The sequence below is a fragment of the Schistocerca piceifrons genome, chromosome 7, assembly GCF_021461385.2.
Source record: "Schistocerca piceifrons isolate TAMUIC-IGC-003096 chromosome 7, iqSchPice1.1, whole genome shotgun sequence".
NCBI lineage: Eukaryota > Metazoa > Arthropoda > Insecta > Orthoptera > Acrididae > Schistocerca > Schistocerca piceifrons.
In genome coordinates, this window is record NC_060144.1 from 386719909 (window position 1) to 386737421 (window position 17513).

Sequence of the window (17513 nt, forward strand, 5' to 3'; positions counted from 1 at the left end):
CGCCAGTGGTCGGCGGAAGGTGCACGTGCCCGTCGACCTGGGACCGGACCGCAGCGACGCACGGATGCACGCCAAGACCGTAGGATCCTACGCAGTGCCGTAGGGGACCGCACCGCCACTTCCCAGCAAATTAGGGACACTGTTGCTCCTGGGGTATCGGCGAGGACCATTCGCAACCGTCTCCATGAAGCTGGGCTACGGTCCCGCACACCGTTAGGCCGTCTTCCGCTCACGCCCCAACATCGTGCAGCCCGCTTCCAGTGGTGTCGCGACAGGCGTGAATGGAGGGACGAATGGAGACGTGTCGTCTTCAGCGATGAGAGTCGCTTCTGCCTTGGTGCCAATGATGGTCGTATGCGTGTTTGGCGCCGTGCAGGTGAGCGCCACAATCAGGACTGCATACGACCGAGGCACACAGGCCTCATGGTGTGGGGAGCGATCTCCTACACTGGCCGTACACCACTGGTGATCGTCGAGGGGACACTGAATAGTGCACGGTACATGCAAACCGTCATCGAACCCATCGTTCTACCATTCCTAGACCGGCAAGGGAACTTGCTGTTCCAACAGGACAATGCACGTCCGCATGTATCCCGTGCCACCCAACGTGCTCTAGAAGGTGTAAGTGAACTACCCTGGCCAGCAAGATCTCCGGATCTGTCCCCCATTGAGCATGTTTGGGACTGGATGAAGCGTCGTCTCACGCGGTCTGCACGTCCAGCACGAACGCTGGTCCAACTGAGGCGCCAGGTGGAAATGGCATGGCAAGCCGTTCCACAGGACTACATCCAGCATCTCTACGATCGTCTCCATGGGAGAATAGCAGCCTGCATTGCTGCGAAAGATGGATATACACTGTACTAGTGCCGACATTGTGCATGCTCTGTTGCCTGTGTCTATGTGCCTGTGGTTCTGTCAGTGTGATCATGTGATGTATCTGACCCCAGGAATGTGTCAATAAAGTTTCCCCTTCCTGGGACAATGAATTCACGGTGTTCTTATTTGAATTTCCAGGAGTGTATTTAGGGGAACGTAAGTATGGCAAGTGATTAAGAGCATATAAACTTCCATAAGGGATGCTAAATACTGATGTTGCATGTTATAAGAGTCGAGGGACATGAAAGGAAAGCAGTGGTTGGGAAGAGAGTGAGACAGGGTTGTAGCCTCTCCGCGATATTATTCAATCTGTATATTGAGCAAGCAGTAAAGGAAATAAAAGAAAAATTAAGAGTAGGTATTAAAGTCCATGGAGAAGAAATAAAAACGTTGAGGTTCGCCGATAACATTGTAATTCTGTCAGAGACAGCAAAGGACTTGGAAGAGCTGTTGAACGGAATGGACAGTGTCTTGAAAGGAGGATATAAGATGAACATCAACAAAAGCAAAACGAGGTTAATGGAATGTAGTCGAATTAAGTCGGGTGATGCTGAGGGAATTAGATTAGGAAATGAGACACTTAAAGTAGTAAAGGAGTTTTGCTATTTGGGGAGCAAAATAACTGATGATGGTCGAAGTAGAGAGGATATAAAACGTAGACTGGCAATGGCAAGGAAAGCGTTTCTGAAGAAGAGAAATTTGTTAACATCGAGTATAGATTTAAGTGTCAGGAAGTGGTTTCTGAAAGTATTTGTATGGAGTGTAGCCATGTATGGAAGTGAAACATGGACGATAAATAGTTTGGACAACAAGAGAATAGAAGCTTTCGAAATGTGGTGCTACAGAAGAATGCTGAAGATTAGATGGGTAGATCACATAACTAATGAGGAGGTATTGAAGAGAATTGGGGAGAAGAGGAGTTTGTGGCACAACTTGACAAGAAGGGACCGGTTGTTAGGACATGTTCTGAGGCATCAAGGGATCACAAATTTGGCATTGGAGGGCAGCGTGGAGGGTAAAAATCGTAGAGGGAGACCAAGAGATGAATACACTAAGCAGATTCAGAAGGATGTAGGTTCAGTAAGTACTGGAAGATGAAGAAGCTTGCACAGGATAGAGTAGCATGGAGAGCTGCATCAAACCAGTCTCAGGACTGAAGACAACAACAACAACATGTTTCTTTATTTACTAGCTTTATATGGACATTCACTTTTAGATTAAGCTATTTGTTGACACAGGCAGAAGCAACAAAAATTCAAATAAGTGATATTCTAAATGCAATAGAGAAAGATACAGTGAGGTATATATTCAGCACAATGCAGCGTATGTGTGAGATTTGAAAAAGAATGATCATCTAACCTGCTTACATAAATATTAACGTTAAGACTATGTTGGCATACTGGGTGCTTCTAGTTAAATTTTGGCTACTTGAGTCAGAGTAGACGGAAAATATTTATCGTGTGGATACCCAACTTCATAGGAATGGTGCTCAAACTGTGGGATTTGCGTTGTCAGTAGTGTTAGTGACATCTCGTCGACGGCGAATGTTCACCAGAGACAAGGGTATAGTCTGGAGTAACCCAGAGAAGGGTGATAGCACCGCTGTTGTTCTCTGCATTCACAAATGACCAACGGACAGACAGAGCAGCAGTCTACGGATATTTGCTGATGATCTTGCGGTGGTGACTGTAGAAACATACAAAATGACTTGGACAAAATTTCTAGCCGTTGTGATGAATGGCAGCTCGCTCTATATGTAGAAAAAGGCAAGTTAATGAGGATGCGTAGGAAAAAAATTCTGTAACGTTCGAATACAGTATTAATAGGGCGCAGCGTGAACATTCATTTCGATTAAATATCTACACTTACCGTTACAAAGCGATATCAAATGGAATGAGTAGGTCAGGTTGGTAGTAACGAAAGCGAATGCTTGTCGTCGTTTTATAGGGAGAATTTTGGGAAAGTGTACTAATCAGTACAGGAGACGGCGTATAAAACGCTGGTCCGACCCGTTCTTGAGTACTATTCGAGTGTTTGGAGTCCGTACCAGGTCAGATTAAAGGAAAGTATCGAAGCAATTCAGCTGTTAGATTTGTTACTGGCAGGTTGGATCATCACGCAAGTATTACTGGGATGCATTATGAACTGAAATGAGAATCCGTGGAGGGAAGAAAATGCACGTTCCACAAATTTGACCAAATTTAGAGACCCGATATTTGATGTCGACTGCAGAACGATGCTACTGCACCAATGTACATTTCGCATACGGACCGTGAAGATAACATGCGAGAAATTAGGGATCATACGGAGGCTTTCAGGCAATCGTGTTTGCGAGTGGAACAGGAGAGGAAATAAGTAGCAGCAGCACAGGGTACCTTCCACCATGCGCTGTGCAGTGGTTTGCGGAATATGCAGATCTAGATGTAGACTTGCCGTTCAGCGTCGGTACTGGTACGGCGACGTATAGTTGAAAAACAAGCACAAACACAACAAGAAACACAAGCGTTACAGTCGCAGACAGTCAACATCGATCTGGGCAATACGAGCGGGACCGTTGCTCGTAATGCTGTTTTATCCCAACGTCAGCAACAGTGCTACTGCTCATCGCGAGTGTCGACGCATTAAAGGAATACGGAGAGATCCTCTTTCCGCACCGGTGTGGATGAATATGATTCGGAAGTTCGAATTAACTGGCGATTTGAGAATTACTCCTGGGAGAGGCCGACGGCCAATCGTGCCACAAATTATTGAAGAAATTGTTGTTGCCATGGCTGAGAACGTTGGACGCAATGTGCGAGCTTCATGTAGCGGACGACCTGTGTTACGACAGCTGAATATTCCATGGTCTTCTGTCCGAAAAGTACTGCAAACAACTGTGAATGGCATCCATATAAACTCCACATTGCTCACCAACTTTTGGCACGTGATACAGAAATTTTAGCAGATTTTGCTCTTTATCTTGCTGGGACTGAAGTTGACAACCTGTGGCCGTGGTGCATTTTGTGGAGTGATGAAGCACACTTTACGCTCACTGGAGCCGTCAGCACACAATTGTCGCATTTGCGAATCGTCCCGAACGTTCATGAAATTCCGCTGCGTAGTGAACGCGTCGCAATATGATTTGACTGCACGATACAGTCCATGATTGGACCATTTTTCCTTGAGGAACTTAAAGACCGATGATATGCAGCGTGAACGCACACGTTACTGTAATCCACTTCGCCAACATGTGATCCCTACTCAAGAGGAGAGAAGTGCTTTGGGCTCAACTGTCATGATGCGCGATGAAGCTCCACCTCTGTTCCTGAGGTTACTCGGTTACTCGGTAAAATATTCGGAGGGAACGGGATCATTAGCGAATCGTTCCAAACTGCGTGGCCATCAAGATCATCAGATTTGAACCAGAGTGAATTATGGCTGTTGGGTTACCTGAATGTCAGGGTTTATCAACGGGACACTAACACAGTTTGGAGTTTGCCATGTTTTTGCTACACGGCATGGCACCGCAGTCTTCACACCGCGCAGCTACAGGGAAAGTTCTTCAAAATAAGGCACATACTTTTATATGCAATGCCATTAAGTTTTTGTCGAAACAGGCAAACAAAGAAGCAATAATCTCATTCAAAACTGTTCTTGAGACGGCCGGCCGGAGTGGCCGAGCGGTTCTAGGCGCTTCAGTCTGGAACCGCGCGACCGCTACGGTCGCAGGTTCGAGTCCTGCCTCGGGCATGGATGTGAGTGATGTCCTTAGGTTGGTTAGGTTTAAGTAGTTCTAAGTTCTAGGGAACTGATGACCTCAGATGTTATGTCCCATAGTGCTCAGAGCCATTTGAACCATTTTGTTCTTGAGACGGTTAGAGGAAGAGTTATCTTTTCCAATCTCTCTCAGTAAAGAGAACATTGAGTGAGAGGGGAAAACGTACCTACAGTTTCGTCCCAGGGCTTCACTGCTTCAGGAAAGATGCGGAAGAAGGAAAAGAAAATTTCATTTGTGGGTAATATTGCTGAACAGGTTATGGGGGACTGACAAATAATGTTCATATGACATACGTTCTTTAGATTGCATCGTCAGTATCATAGTAAATATCATGCTGCATTTTTACCCGCCTTTTTGTGTTATGAGATTTCCTTCCAGCTGTGTGTGGTTGATTTTGTTTTGCTTTGAGATCTTTTGTTTATATGATTATTTCTTTTTGGGTACCGTCCGTCCCGGGTAATTGAGTAGTCAGCGTGACTGATTGTCAATCCTCTGGGCCCGGATCGGGGAATTTTCTCCGCCCGAGGGCTGGTTGTTGTGCTGTCCTCATCATCATCCTGTCATCCTCATCGACTGCAGGTCGCCGAACGGCCTGCCCGACGGGGGGCCCTAGCCATACGATTAAATAAATTTTTGGGTACTCTGGCGGGAGTCTATTGATTTTGAACATCTATACAGGGCGTAACAAAAAAGGTAGGACCAGATTTTCAGGGAACATTCATCACACACATAGGGAGAAAATATGTTATATGGACGTGGGTCCAAAAGCGGTTCATTTCCGTACTAGTGCTCAGTTTCTACAATTCTTCCATATATTAACCATCTACTATGAAACAAAACCTTATCCACGAACAGTACTTGAACTAAAGTGAAGGTTGACACATTGCTGAAGGAACCATTCGCAGACGTCGAACTCATGCAGAAAAATCAACAGCTGGTAGTGCCTGCCTCACATAGCATTCTCCAGACAGTCATGTGGTCAACATTATGTACTTGTTACAGCTAACAGTCTTACGCTGACATTTACGGCTGTTATCAACTGGACAAAGACGTTCCTCCTCCAGTTGATGTGTCCTCGTGCTTCTAAGCCCCCCCCCCCCCCCGGTTCCCCCCGCTCACCGCTAGTCGCGAGTAGTAGACAGACGTAAGCGTCCCATGCACCCTAAGACGGCGATCAATTTCTTCATAGGTCCTCCTGTCGGGGCATCATCCTTCTGGTGATCTCTTCCAATACAAACGTTGAGCGCCACGGCACTTTCCATCTCCTAATCCGTAGAGCAGAAGGGTATCTGCCAACTCCTCATTTGACTATACTTCCATTGCACTACACCGGAAACTAAATTCGTGAGGAGAATTAAACTGTTAATGCCACATGCATCATCTTAGCAGAGCAATGATATCGTCGCTTGTCAACACAAGCAATGAAGTGAGTCACATGTCAACATTACCCTCGTTCAGATGCGACAACAAACGCTGTCGGTGAACTTAAAAATTGCCTTACTGTACACTCCAACCAAACGTAATCAAGAGGGTATGTTGATTATTTCATGTAATGCTGGTACATTGTTTCTGTGTATTTCCGATGATTAATCTCATTATGAAGAGAAGTAGAAAATGAGCTCTATCATGGAAATAAAGTGTTTCCAGGGACATCATCACAGAACACATTTTATTCCTCTTGGGTGAGGAATGTTTCCTGGAACTTTGGCCATACATTTTGTCACTTACTGATTTGTCCTATTACTGTACGTACTGACAGAACCTAATCAGTTACTGCAGTCGTTTACAAACTATCTAGCTGTAGCTTACAAATTAACATTTGCGCGTAAGTTACACGTGTCGAACCATAACTCCCCTACCGCAGGATGGTCGCTCGCAGTGAAGCTCACACCACTTCCATTGTTCTTTCCTCTACTGCATCACCAGCACAGTTAAGGACCAAGTTATTTTGTGTGGACGCTGTAAGAAATAGCCGTAAAATGGAAGTTATTTCTATAAATAAATGCTGCACAGAACAACATGTTGAGGCATGTGGTATGACGCGAAAATGCGTAATGGTCGATTTCTAAACATTATAGGTTACAGTTTTCTCTAGGAAATAAATTTCCACCTCTGAAACAAATAAAGCAGATACTAATTTGAAGCAATTATAAGACCGAAGAGAATATTAACCCTGCAAACTGCTTGAAGAATACGATGTTTATTGATAATTAGTTTCGCTTAGGGTACTGTTCTCAAGCCAACTTAACAAGGAAGAGTACAAAAAAAATGGGAATCATTATAATACAGTGTGTGGATAAATATAGTATCTAGATAATAGAACACATGCATCATCATATATAACTGGGTTAAAAATGTGACAAGTTTCATATTTCTCAGTTAAAACAACAAACGTGGATGTTTCATTGTTAAATATGAAATTTTTATATCAAGCAATGACGAAAGAATCCATTAACAAAACCTTTCTACATGAAGTATTGTTATATTGTTGTATATAGGCGGACAGTCATAACATAGTCTGAACTATTGCAAAATTTAGAAACAGGTGAAAAAGTTAATGTACAAACTGCTAGTGCACATTTACAAAGAAACAGAAAAATTGCTACCTGTACAATTTTTATGATAATGACTTACACGTAAGTTGCCACCCTTATTCTCCTAATGTGCGTATATAACTCGTGAGAGTAAGAGAAGTCAGGCCTGCACTGCCAGACTAAACGAATGGTATCTCCATGCATAATAGTTAGAGGGATATAGAGGACTATTTAGGGGCCAAAGACAATATAACTGTTGATTCCTCTGTCAAAGAAATGTGCATAAATATACATTCATAACGTTCACTATGATGAACATACATCACCCTCTTTGATCAAAAGTTACAATGTCTTAGGATCTTTCAATAAACGTTGTGTGTACGAAGTAGCTTAATTGTAACACTACAATGAATCATTCTTTTGAATATATTTAATGTTTGCAACGCTGTTACATTATATGTCAAAATACTCGTACTTCTCGTAAAATAAACTGAGTGGAAACAAGTACTGTTTAACACGTAATTTGCTTTAAGTTTCAATGTATCCCTCCCTCCCCCCCCCCCCCCCTCACACACACACACACACACTTTTAAAAGACGGTAGCAGTTTCATAGCTAATGCTTTGTTCACGAAAAAATTATTAAACAACCACCCAGTTTTAAATTGGCTCTCGGTGCATGATGTTCAGTTGGCCTAGTAATAGATAACATGACATCCCAGAATCAGCTGTTGACAAAAATAGTTCTTAATGCTAGCAGGACATTAGTTTAGAATAAATTCTGTCTCATATTTACTGCAATCAACGTATTTTAAGTGATAGTTTCATGTTTATGACCACCTTTGAAGTGCTATTCAAAATAATTGAGAGCTATGTGCAAAATATTGCACCGTCAGGACCGAAATTGTGAGCGTTTATAAGTTCAAATGATTATTTACGTACGCTGAACAGTGATTATGCATTAGACTGTCATCCATCAAGAACTCAGAGAAAGCTCCAAGACTAACTGAATCTTGACTGCGACTCTTCGCAAATGCAAATTAATGACACTGTCATTTCAACTCAAGAACGGATGCCACGACGTCACAAATGGTGTACAGAAGGCAGAATGTCAGCCTACAATTCTGAACAACGGTCATTCTTGTCATGTTTGCAAATTATTCAGAGGTAGAGGAACAACATTTAATAATTATAGGGTGTATATCCAAATGCACGTAAAGTTTATTAGAACCCAATGGGTGTTATAGAACACCGCATTCTTCTTGTTTATTTCTTTTTTATCTCATTTCAGGACCCAAGCAGCTCTATACCACTGGGGACTCTGTTGGCGATCGTCGTCACATTCCTGTCGTACGTTGGCTACGCTTTCATGGTGGGCGCCTGCGTACTGAGAGATGCTACTGGTAACGAAACCATGTACCCCATGAACGTATTCGACAACGCAAGCAGTGTAGATCCATTATCACTCATCAACTACTGCGCCAACTCAACGTGCAAATTCGGACTTCAGAACGATAATCAGGTGAGATGGATGGATGGAATTTTTCTTCTTCAGGGCCAGCAGAATTATACAGGGTGTACATAAACACCGCGAACACATTCAATTATTTATTGCACAAGAACGAAACATTGTACAGATATCATACATATGCCATTTTGAAGAGAAACTCTGAAAGTTTTTTTCATGTATACCGCCACAGCGTAGTTTGGTAATTTGCCGATAGTCAGCGCTAGTCGCAAACATGGCGAGTTCAGGTGCGGAGGGAGCTTTCTGTGTGTTGTAGTTTCATGAAATGGCCTCCCCGATTACCATATCTCACTCCGTGTGACTTTTTTCTGTGGGGGCACATTAAAGATCTGGTGTATGCGCCAGCTTTACCACCTGATGTAGCAGAGCTCCGGGAGAGAATACGGGAAGCGACTGCCAGTTGACGATGCCATGCTGGGACAGGTATGACAAGAATTCGATTACCGTATTGATGTCTGCCAGGTCACCCATGGTTCGCATGTTTGTAAAAACAGAGTTTCTCTTCAAAATGCAATATGTATGTCATCTGTACAATGTTTAGTTCCTGTGCGGTGAATAATTGAAAGTGTTCCCGGACTTTATCTAAGCCCTGTATATGTCTGATAACGACATGATTATTAGAATAGATGTAGCAAAATTGCTGCTTATAATAACAAATCTTTATTTGCGACAGACTGTCTCGGCATTTACCGCCATTTTCAAGTACGTCTAGACTGATGTGACGTCCTTATTACGTCGTTAGTGAACTCTCTTATAACTGTCACTGTTTTAATAAGATGGTATATGATGTAATATAATGAAAACAAAATATGAATTGCGGTGTATCAGTAGTTTGAGACTTCCATTCCTACGCGCTATATATTTACAAAGATCTTTGCAAACATACAGGGTCGTAAGAGTGGAACTGTCAAACTATTGTCACACCGATTTTTTAACGTTTTATTTTCAATATATTACGTCATTTACCATCTTATATAAAAAAGTGAGTATTATAAGACAGTTCACTAACGACGTAATATGGAGGTCACATCAGTCTAGACGTACTTGACAATGACAATAAATACGGAAACAGTCTGTCGTAAATGCAGATTTGTTATTATAAGCAGCTATTTTGGTGCATCTGTTCTAATAAGATGAGACGAAGCTTTGCGCTCGACAATTTTCAACAGTTACTGTTTTTACACTGGAATTTTCTGCGTCATTAAGACACTGTAACTATTTTACTGAAGTATTATGGAAGATTAAATCTACCTCTCTCAGCGAGAGACACTGAGTTGTGCTTTTCGTATTAAACACCAGGTAAACAACATTTTTATGATGTAACTTTGCCACAAACATTCCTGTTTCAATCAACTCTTTCGTAATCTACGTATTTACCACCTTCATAATCCCATAGCATGTTATGTACACATTTTCTACAGTGGATATTGTTTGAAATGTGATAAGAAAAAGAACTACTTTCAGTCATAAGGTTTACATTTTTTTTATTTGTATTATAATTTTCTTAGCATGATATATTTTGAGCTCTGGTGGCCCCTGCCTTGCCAGGTGTTTAACTCATTATTCCGTCAACATTTGAATGTAGGAGTTCCTGCCGGTCTGATTGTCTTCGACAGTTACACATACGCGAAGAACGGATAATCTGCATTTTGCAGCACAGATTTCCCACATTTCGATGGTTTCCTTACACGTACGTGGCGTAGTCATAAAGTTTTAACTATCACCTCGAAAAAATAAAGGTCGTCTTTTTTTATTTTGCGATAATGCGTAATCGATTTACACAGGAAAACAAATTAATTACAGCTGTGGCCACTAGTTGCTAGTCTGACGCTGTACACTGTCTGTGTGACACTATGACATCCACGCTGTCATTTGAGAAAATATATAGTGAGTGAACAGTACGGGTATCGAGAAAAGAGACTGTGCGCTATTTGTGAAACTGTTTTATGTGAACGGCAACAATTAAAATGCTGCATTGAGATAATATCGCCGACAGAAAGGTCTTAGGAGTACCCTGATGTCATTAAATAGTTTAAAGAAGAAGAAAATGAAAATCGAGAACACGGGTGAGCATGGCGTGGCACTTGGAAGAGGAAGGCGTCCTATCCCGGTAGAAGTTATTGACGAGGTTGCTGTTGCTATTAACTGACCATGCACTACGTGCCCCTTGTAGTATTAGTACTCAAGCAATGTCACGAGAATTATACATCCAACGATAAGCAGTAAGGCAAGTTTTGCCGTCTATTTTACACTGGTATCCGTACAAGATGCAGACTGCGCAGCAACTGAAACCTCATGATCCGCAGCAATGTCCTGAATTCACTCTTCTGTTTCTGGCAAGGATCGAAGTCGACGACATGTCACCGGGGAATATTCTATGGAAGGACGATGCATCTATTACACAACAGGGTACAGTGAATAGACATAACTGCCGAATTTGTAGTACTGTTACACTGCGATTTCTGCACGAATAACCATTGCACTCGCCGATGTGACTGTGTGGTGTGGATTCACAAGCATCTTTATTCTTGGCCCGTTCTTCTTTGAAGAGAATACAACGTGAGGGCTTGTCAGGTGTACGTGACATCTTCACATCATCGAGACGTCCTTCTACAGCATCTGATTCCTGCTTTGGGAGAGCGCGGCTCTGTGGAAACCACTGAATTCGACACCACATATCTCTCCCCTAGTGAAAGATCTGCGTAATGCTACATGTGCTGAACGTATTATCTCCAGAGGTTTTCCAGATTAAAAAAAATCATCTGATCTGAAGCGACTTTTGGCTCTGTGGATATCCGAAGGAATCGTGAGTCGTGCTTCGGTAGCTCAGTTGGTAGAGCACTTGCCCGCGAAAGGCAAAGGTCCCGAGTTCGAGTCTCGGTCGGGCACACAGTTTTAATCCGCCAGGAAGTTTCATATCAGCGCACACTCCGCTGCAGAGTGAAAATCTCATTCTGGAATAATAAAGGTAACATTATGCCTTTCTCATTTGTTTCGCCTTTTCTGCCCATGTCCCATTCCTGTTCGTCTTTCTTGCATTCAGAGCGCCAGATGATGATGATGATGATGTTTGGTTTGTGGGGCTGTCAACTGCTCGGTTATCAGCACCCATACAAATCCCAACCTTTGTTCAGTCCATTCTCGCCACTTTCATGAATGATGATGAAATGATGAGGACTACACAAACACTCAGTAATCTCGAGGCAGGTGAAAATCCCTGACCCAGCCGGGAATCGACCACGGGACTCCGTGCTCGGGAAGCGAGTACGCGACCGCGAAGCCACGAGCTGCGGACACAGCTCCAGATTTGGACCTGGTGGTCAAAATTAGAACTAATTATTTTGTCAAGGGTGAATATCTACCAAATTTCGCTGCCACGATAATTACAGCCCTCTTCAAGGAGCTGCATTTTAGTTATAACAACTTGGTGCACGTCTGCAGTCCTGGTAAACACCGATTTCCCCGCGCCGCAGTTTCATAGCGAGCCGCTAGAGGAGCTAAGACAACGTGGCGCAGCCGACATGGCAATGCACGCCGAGTTGGGGAAGTATGTGGCATAGTAAACCATCATATGACACTGGTTAGGTGGTGCTGACGCTTCCAGTGTGATCAGTGTAGTCTTGGTGATGAAAAACAAAGTGGTAGACCATATCATTGTGAAGAGGCGACTACTACAAGAGACGTTGAGGCCCTGGAAGACTGACGTGTCATAACCCAGTGGAAAAAGTAAAATTCAGTAGCGGATGAGTATTCAACATCTGCCCTGACATCTTGTACTTGACAAAGGTCGCTTCTCGCTGGATTCCCCATTCAAGGATCCGTCAAACTGAAGCAGCAGCGGAAATGTGCAACTGTGACAGGCAAATGTAAAAGGCATCCTTAGCCGCCTAGTTACCATAGACGAGAGCTATATGGCCACAAGACAAAGGAGAAAAGCTAGTAGTGCAAACATATGGATTCGTCTAGGGATAAGACCCAATCATGATCGGGAAAGGCAACGCTGACTGTTTTTGGGACTGTAATTGTGTGATCTGTCACAGGACAGTAATCTCCTGACGTGGTTAGGGGAGTCTGTGACGATGAAGCGTCATGGCAATGTTTTTCCTCAACGACAACGACCGAGCTCATCCAGCACAGGATACAGCCACACATGTTGCTTCTTTGAGCTATCAAATTGTGCCTCCCCCCTTCCCCCTTCTCCCTCCCTCCATCACTCATATCTTCGTCACAAGACACCCAGTGACTTCTTTCTCCTTCCTTGAGTGAAGAATCTAATGTATGAAAGGCCTTTCCAGAATGATGATTTTCAAGGTGGGAGGTTTCCTGAACGCTGAAAATGAAGACTTCTACGACCGATTCCTCCGCCAAACCATCAATCATTGGGAAACAGGTGCCGCTGTGAAGGGTGAAAATGTGGAGGGCGACTACTGCCAGGTCTCATCCTCACAGCTTGATTTTTCCAAGTGATAATTATAAATTTATGAGTAGCCTTTGCATTAACATTTTGAAGACCTGTGTACGACACAAAAACACGAACCACAAGTGTTCAAAATGTTAATATACAGGGTGACTTTTTCCATCGTGTACAAACTCAAATGATTGATCGACAAGAACGGTCCAGTGATCTTATGTCCGGAAATGTATGGTTTTTCAGTCATACATTGTTATAGAGAGCCGGCCGCGGTGGTCTCGCGGTTAAGGCGCTCAGTCCGGAACCGCGCGACTGCTACGGTCGCAGGTTCGAATCCTGCCTCGGGCATGGATGTGTGTGATGTCCTTAGGTTAGTTAGGTTTAAGTAGTTCTAAGTTCTAGGGGACTGATGCCCACAGATGTTAAGTCCCATAGTGCTCAGAGCCATTTGAACCATTTTGTTATAGAGACTGCTGTCAAATACGCGCTGCACCATGCAGCCAAAGTTACGGTATGTGTTGAAAATGGTTTCCATATGCCTCAACGCATACATGTACGCCCTGTAGCATGATCTATCTCACACGTTCACATCGGTCAGGCTGTCTCTGAACAGTGACAAAGGCAGCATGAATACGCTGCTCCAGTCTCTGCACATCTGAAACGGGCTCTGCATACACGATACTTCTGAGATGGCTCCATAACCAGAAATCACACGTGTTGAGATCCGGTCGACGAGCAGGCCATGCAACTGGACCCCCTCGTCCAATCCATCGACCAGGGAAGACACGATTGAGATGCGTCTGGACCTTAACGGCTACCATCATGTAGCAGCCACATAACCATTCGAATCATAAAGGCATTTCTTCCAGCAAGGGAGGCAGAGTCACCCGCAAGAAACGCCGATATTTCCGGCCTGTTAGGCGATGTGCAAGGAAGACTGCTTACAAAATACTGTCGCCAGTTATCCCATCCTATACATTCCGGTTCCATCAATGCTGATTATTCACTGTCACCATTCCATGAGGGTTCTGCAAACTATGCTACAAATGAGTTATGAAAGTTGAAGATACTACTCCGCCTAAAGGTGGTCTCATCTGTGAATAGCATGGATGACACAAATCCTGGAATTGTGGCTGCCTGGTGAACAAACTAGTGAGAAAACTGCTTTCGATGTGGAAAATCTGTCGCTAGTAAGCCCTTCACACGCATATGATAAGGGTAATAACAACTGTCATGGAGAATGTTCCACATGGTCATCTGGCTTACCCCGTACTGGCGGGCCAACTGCCTGGTACTGACACGGCGTTCGCCTTCCACAATGTTAATCACATTTTCCTCTAAGTCTGGTGTCCGAACATTTCGGGTTCACCCTTCATGTTTTCCTGCTCCCTGGAACGACCCTGTCTCAGACAAACGGCGAAACACTGTTGCAAACATTTTGAATGTTGTTGTTGTTGTCAGCGGGTATAGGTCTCCTGATACAACCTTCCTGCCCGCTCCCGTTGTCATTTGCGTTTCCGTAAGTAAACACCATGTCGGTAAGCTCTCGATTCGAATATGGGACCACTGTGTACAAAGTTGCATCACACCATTACAAAGTGAGTCAGCAAGAGAAGTGAATCGGACGCAACATTACCAATTACTATGGCGGGAGAGGGCGTTAGAGCCTGATGTATGATGAACAGTACCACCCTCTAGGAGGAAACCAAGGATGCTGTAACTGTGGCTGCATGGAACAGCGCATATTAGACCGCAGTCTCTGTAACAAAGTACGACTGAATAAGTGCAAACCATGTATTTCCGGACCTAAGTTCATTAGACCTTCTTTTTGTTCCGTATCCTCTCACAGATCAATCCGTAGATTTTGTACGCGATGGAAAAATCACCCTGTATGTACGGAAACCAGTGTAATGTGCAAAATCTATCTTTCGTAACGTGTGCCATACATACAGTCCGTGCAAGTGATAACAGAAGTAATGTGGAGCACCTAAATATACATATTTGGGAATAGATATGTATCCTGCTTCTTAATAAATATCACGACTGGTGACTGAGGGTGAATGTGTTTCCTATTACCTTTTATGAATGTAACACGATCACAAGTCCAAAGATAACATAAAAATTAGGAATATCTTCGGCTACTGGGATTCCTCAATAGTACGCTAACAATTTTCTTCAAGCATATTTAATCCTCTATGTTTTACTGGACCAACTTCCACGTGCTGATTTTCATAATCTTGCTTGTAGCCTTATCAGTAAGCTGTTTAGGGACGCATTTCATACAGAGTTTAAGAGACGCAAACCAGTTGTCAATTGTTTTTATAAGTAACTTCATAAATATTTTGAAACCCCATCAGTTACGAATAGTCTTTGCGACGGAATACATTCAAGAGTACACTAATAGATTTCGCAACCAGTGAATAGAGATACACGACTTACTTGATTATTTAATGCATTTGACACAGTAAACGTTTTGTTTGATGTGCGCGGAGTGTACAATTACCGTCGCCCCACAAATAGCTTCAGAATGCGTTATATATATTTTTTGTTTGTTTGTTGGAACGAGCCACAGATGAGCTTTCATCGCTATATATGGGCATGCCTTGATTCAGCCTATGCTGCGCCCTCTTCTTCCTCGCGCTCGCTGGATCTCACGCCGCGCTGAGCCACAGCCCACCATCTCTGTTAAGGACGTTTTCAGTGATTTTCAATTCGATGGCTTCTTTAACTGTATGGTCCCAGAAGCCATAAGTGCGAGCCACGACATACGTTTCGTCAGATTCGATCCGGCTACTGTTTTCTAGAACATACTCATCTAGAGAGGAATTTTCGGGCTGGTGTAGGCTATAAAACTTCGCATGCTCCTTCCTGCGTTGCTCTGAATGAGCGCACTATATGTCCGACGTAAGTTGGCCACATTTCCAGGGCATCTTGTAGACTCCAAGTGTTTGTACTGACTCGTCTGTTCCGCAACTTCGTTCAGAACATGTGAATGGTTTGTCATGCTATATTCACCCTAAAAGCCAACATGTTCCTTCGCTTGATCAAAATGCATGGGTTTATTTCTATGCGCTTGATAATATTTTAGTGAATATCTTGTGTATCAGGCTTATAGGTAGATAGTCCTACAGCTTGTCTTGCCTGTCTCCTTTCTTTTAAAATACAACAATTAAAAAATTGCTCCATATTTGGAAATTGTCTTCTTTCGACATTATGTAAGCAAATTACAAGTTTCATATGTTTACTTTTTCTAGCGCTTTAACAATTTCTAATGGAACACTGTCGTCTCCCGGCTCCCTCGAATTACTTCATCCACCTCATCAGACATTAATGCAACGATCTTATTATTTTCGTAACAGTTTATCTACATTTCTGATTCAGTGGCTTAATAACCGTTAAGTGTTTATCATGTTCAGGTAATGGAGCTGGTGTCGTGGTGGGGACCTCTGATCTACGGTGGGTGCTTCGCAGCGGCACTATCGTCAGCTATTGCAAGTCTCGTGGGAGCTCCTAGAGTTTTACAGGTAAGTAATTTTCTACTAGCGTGGCGGGAAGTCCAATGCATATGTCGCAGATATACTGTTCTTGAGCTGGTTTTCGTGTTAGGCCGCATTTGATACTGTGAGGGTGCATAGCATTACCTGTGGTCATACAGAGACAGGGGCGGGAAAGTTGCAGTTTTACATCCCCACACTTATCACTGAGTTCATGTAGGGTGAACCAAGGATGCCTCTACGCCTATACTTGGTAAGCCGCCTTATTATGTGTGGCAGAGGATGCTTTTTATGCCACTGCCACTTCCTCCCTGTCCAAATCCACTGGCCAATTATGCGCGGGAAGCCTCCGTGTGAGCTGACGTTTCTCTAATTGTACGTTCGTAATCTTTTTCACGGGGTGTACGTAGGAGAAAACGGTATATTGGTTGACTTTCCTAGGAACTTATGCTTTCGAAATTTTAACAGTAAATCTCACCGAAATGAGCAACGTCTGTCTTGCAGCGTCTATCACTGTTGTTGGATGGGCATCACCTTGATGGTTTCACGCGTACTAAACGAACGAGTGACGAAACGTACTACCCTTCTTTGGATCTCCTCTGTGTCCTCCATCAGTCCTATCTGATAAGGTTGTCAGAATTTCGAGAAGTATTCAACTATCAGTAAGACGAGGGTTTTGTAGACCGCCTCCTTCGTGGATGGACTACACGTCCTGAGAATTCTTCCAAAGAATCTCACTCTGGCATCTGCCTTTCCTAACATTTGTTTTGTGTACTCGTTCCATTTGAAACAGTCCCCCCCCCCCCCCCCCCACACACACACATCCTGAGGTTCAACTGTCAGTCTTGTGTCAAGCGTCGATCCTCTACACGTTTATCTGCAATTAGCTGAAATTTTCTAGCTCTGCGACTATAA

At 43.5% G+C, this 17513-nt stretch overlaps 1 protein-coding gene across 1 annotated transcript in view; it reads left to right on the plus strand.

Annotated features, from left to right (window-relative positions):
* LOC124805719 (bumetanide-sensitive sodium-(potassium)-chloride cotransporter-like) overlaps nt 1-17513 on the plus strand; it is a 621615-nt gene that overhangs the window by 457027 nt on the left and 147075 nt on the right. Inside the window, exons 8-9 of the mRNA XM_047266288.1 lie at nt 8457-8687; nt 16521-16628. Of these exons, the coding sequence (XP_047122244.1) occupies nt 8457-8687; nt 16521-16628 (339 nt within the window). The remainder of the gene's footprint in view (nt 1-8456; nt 8688-16520; nt 16629-17513) is intronic.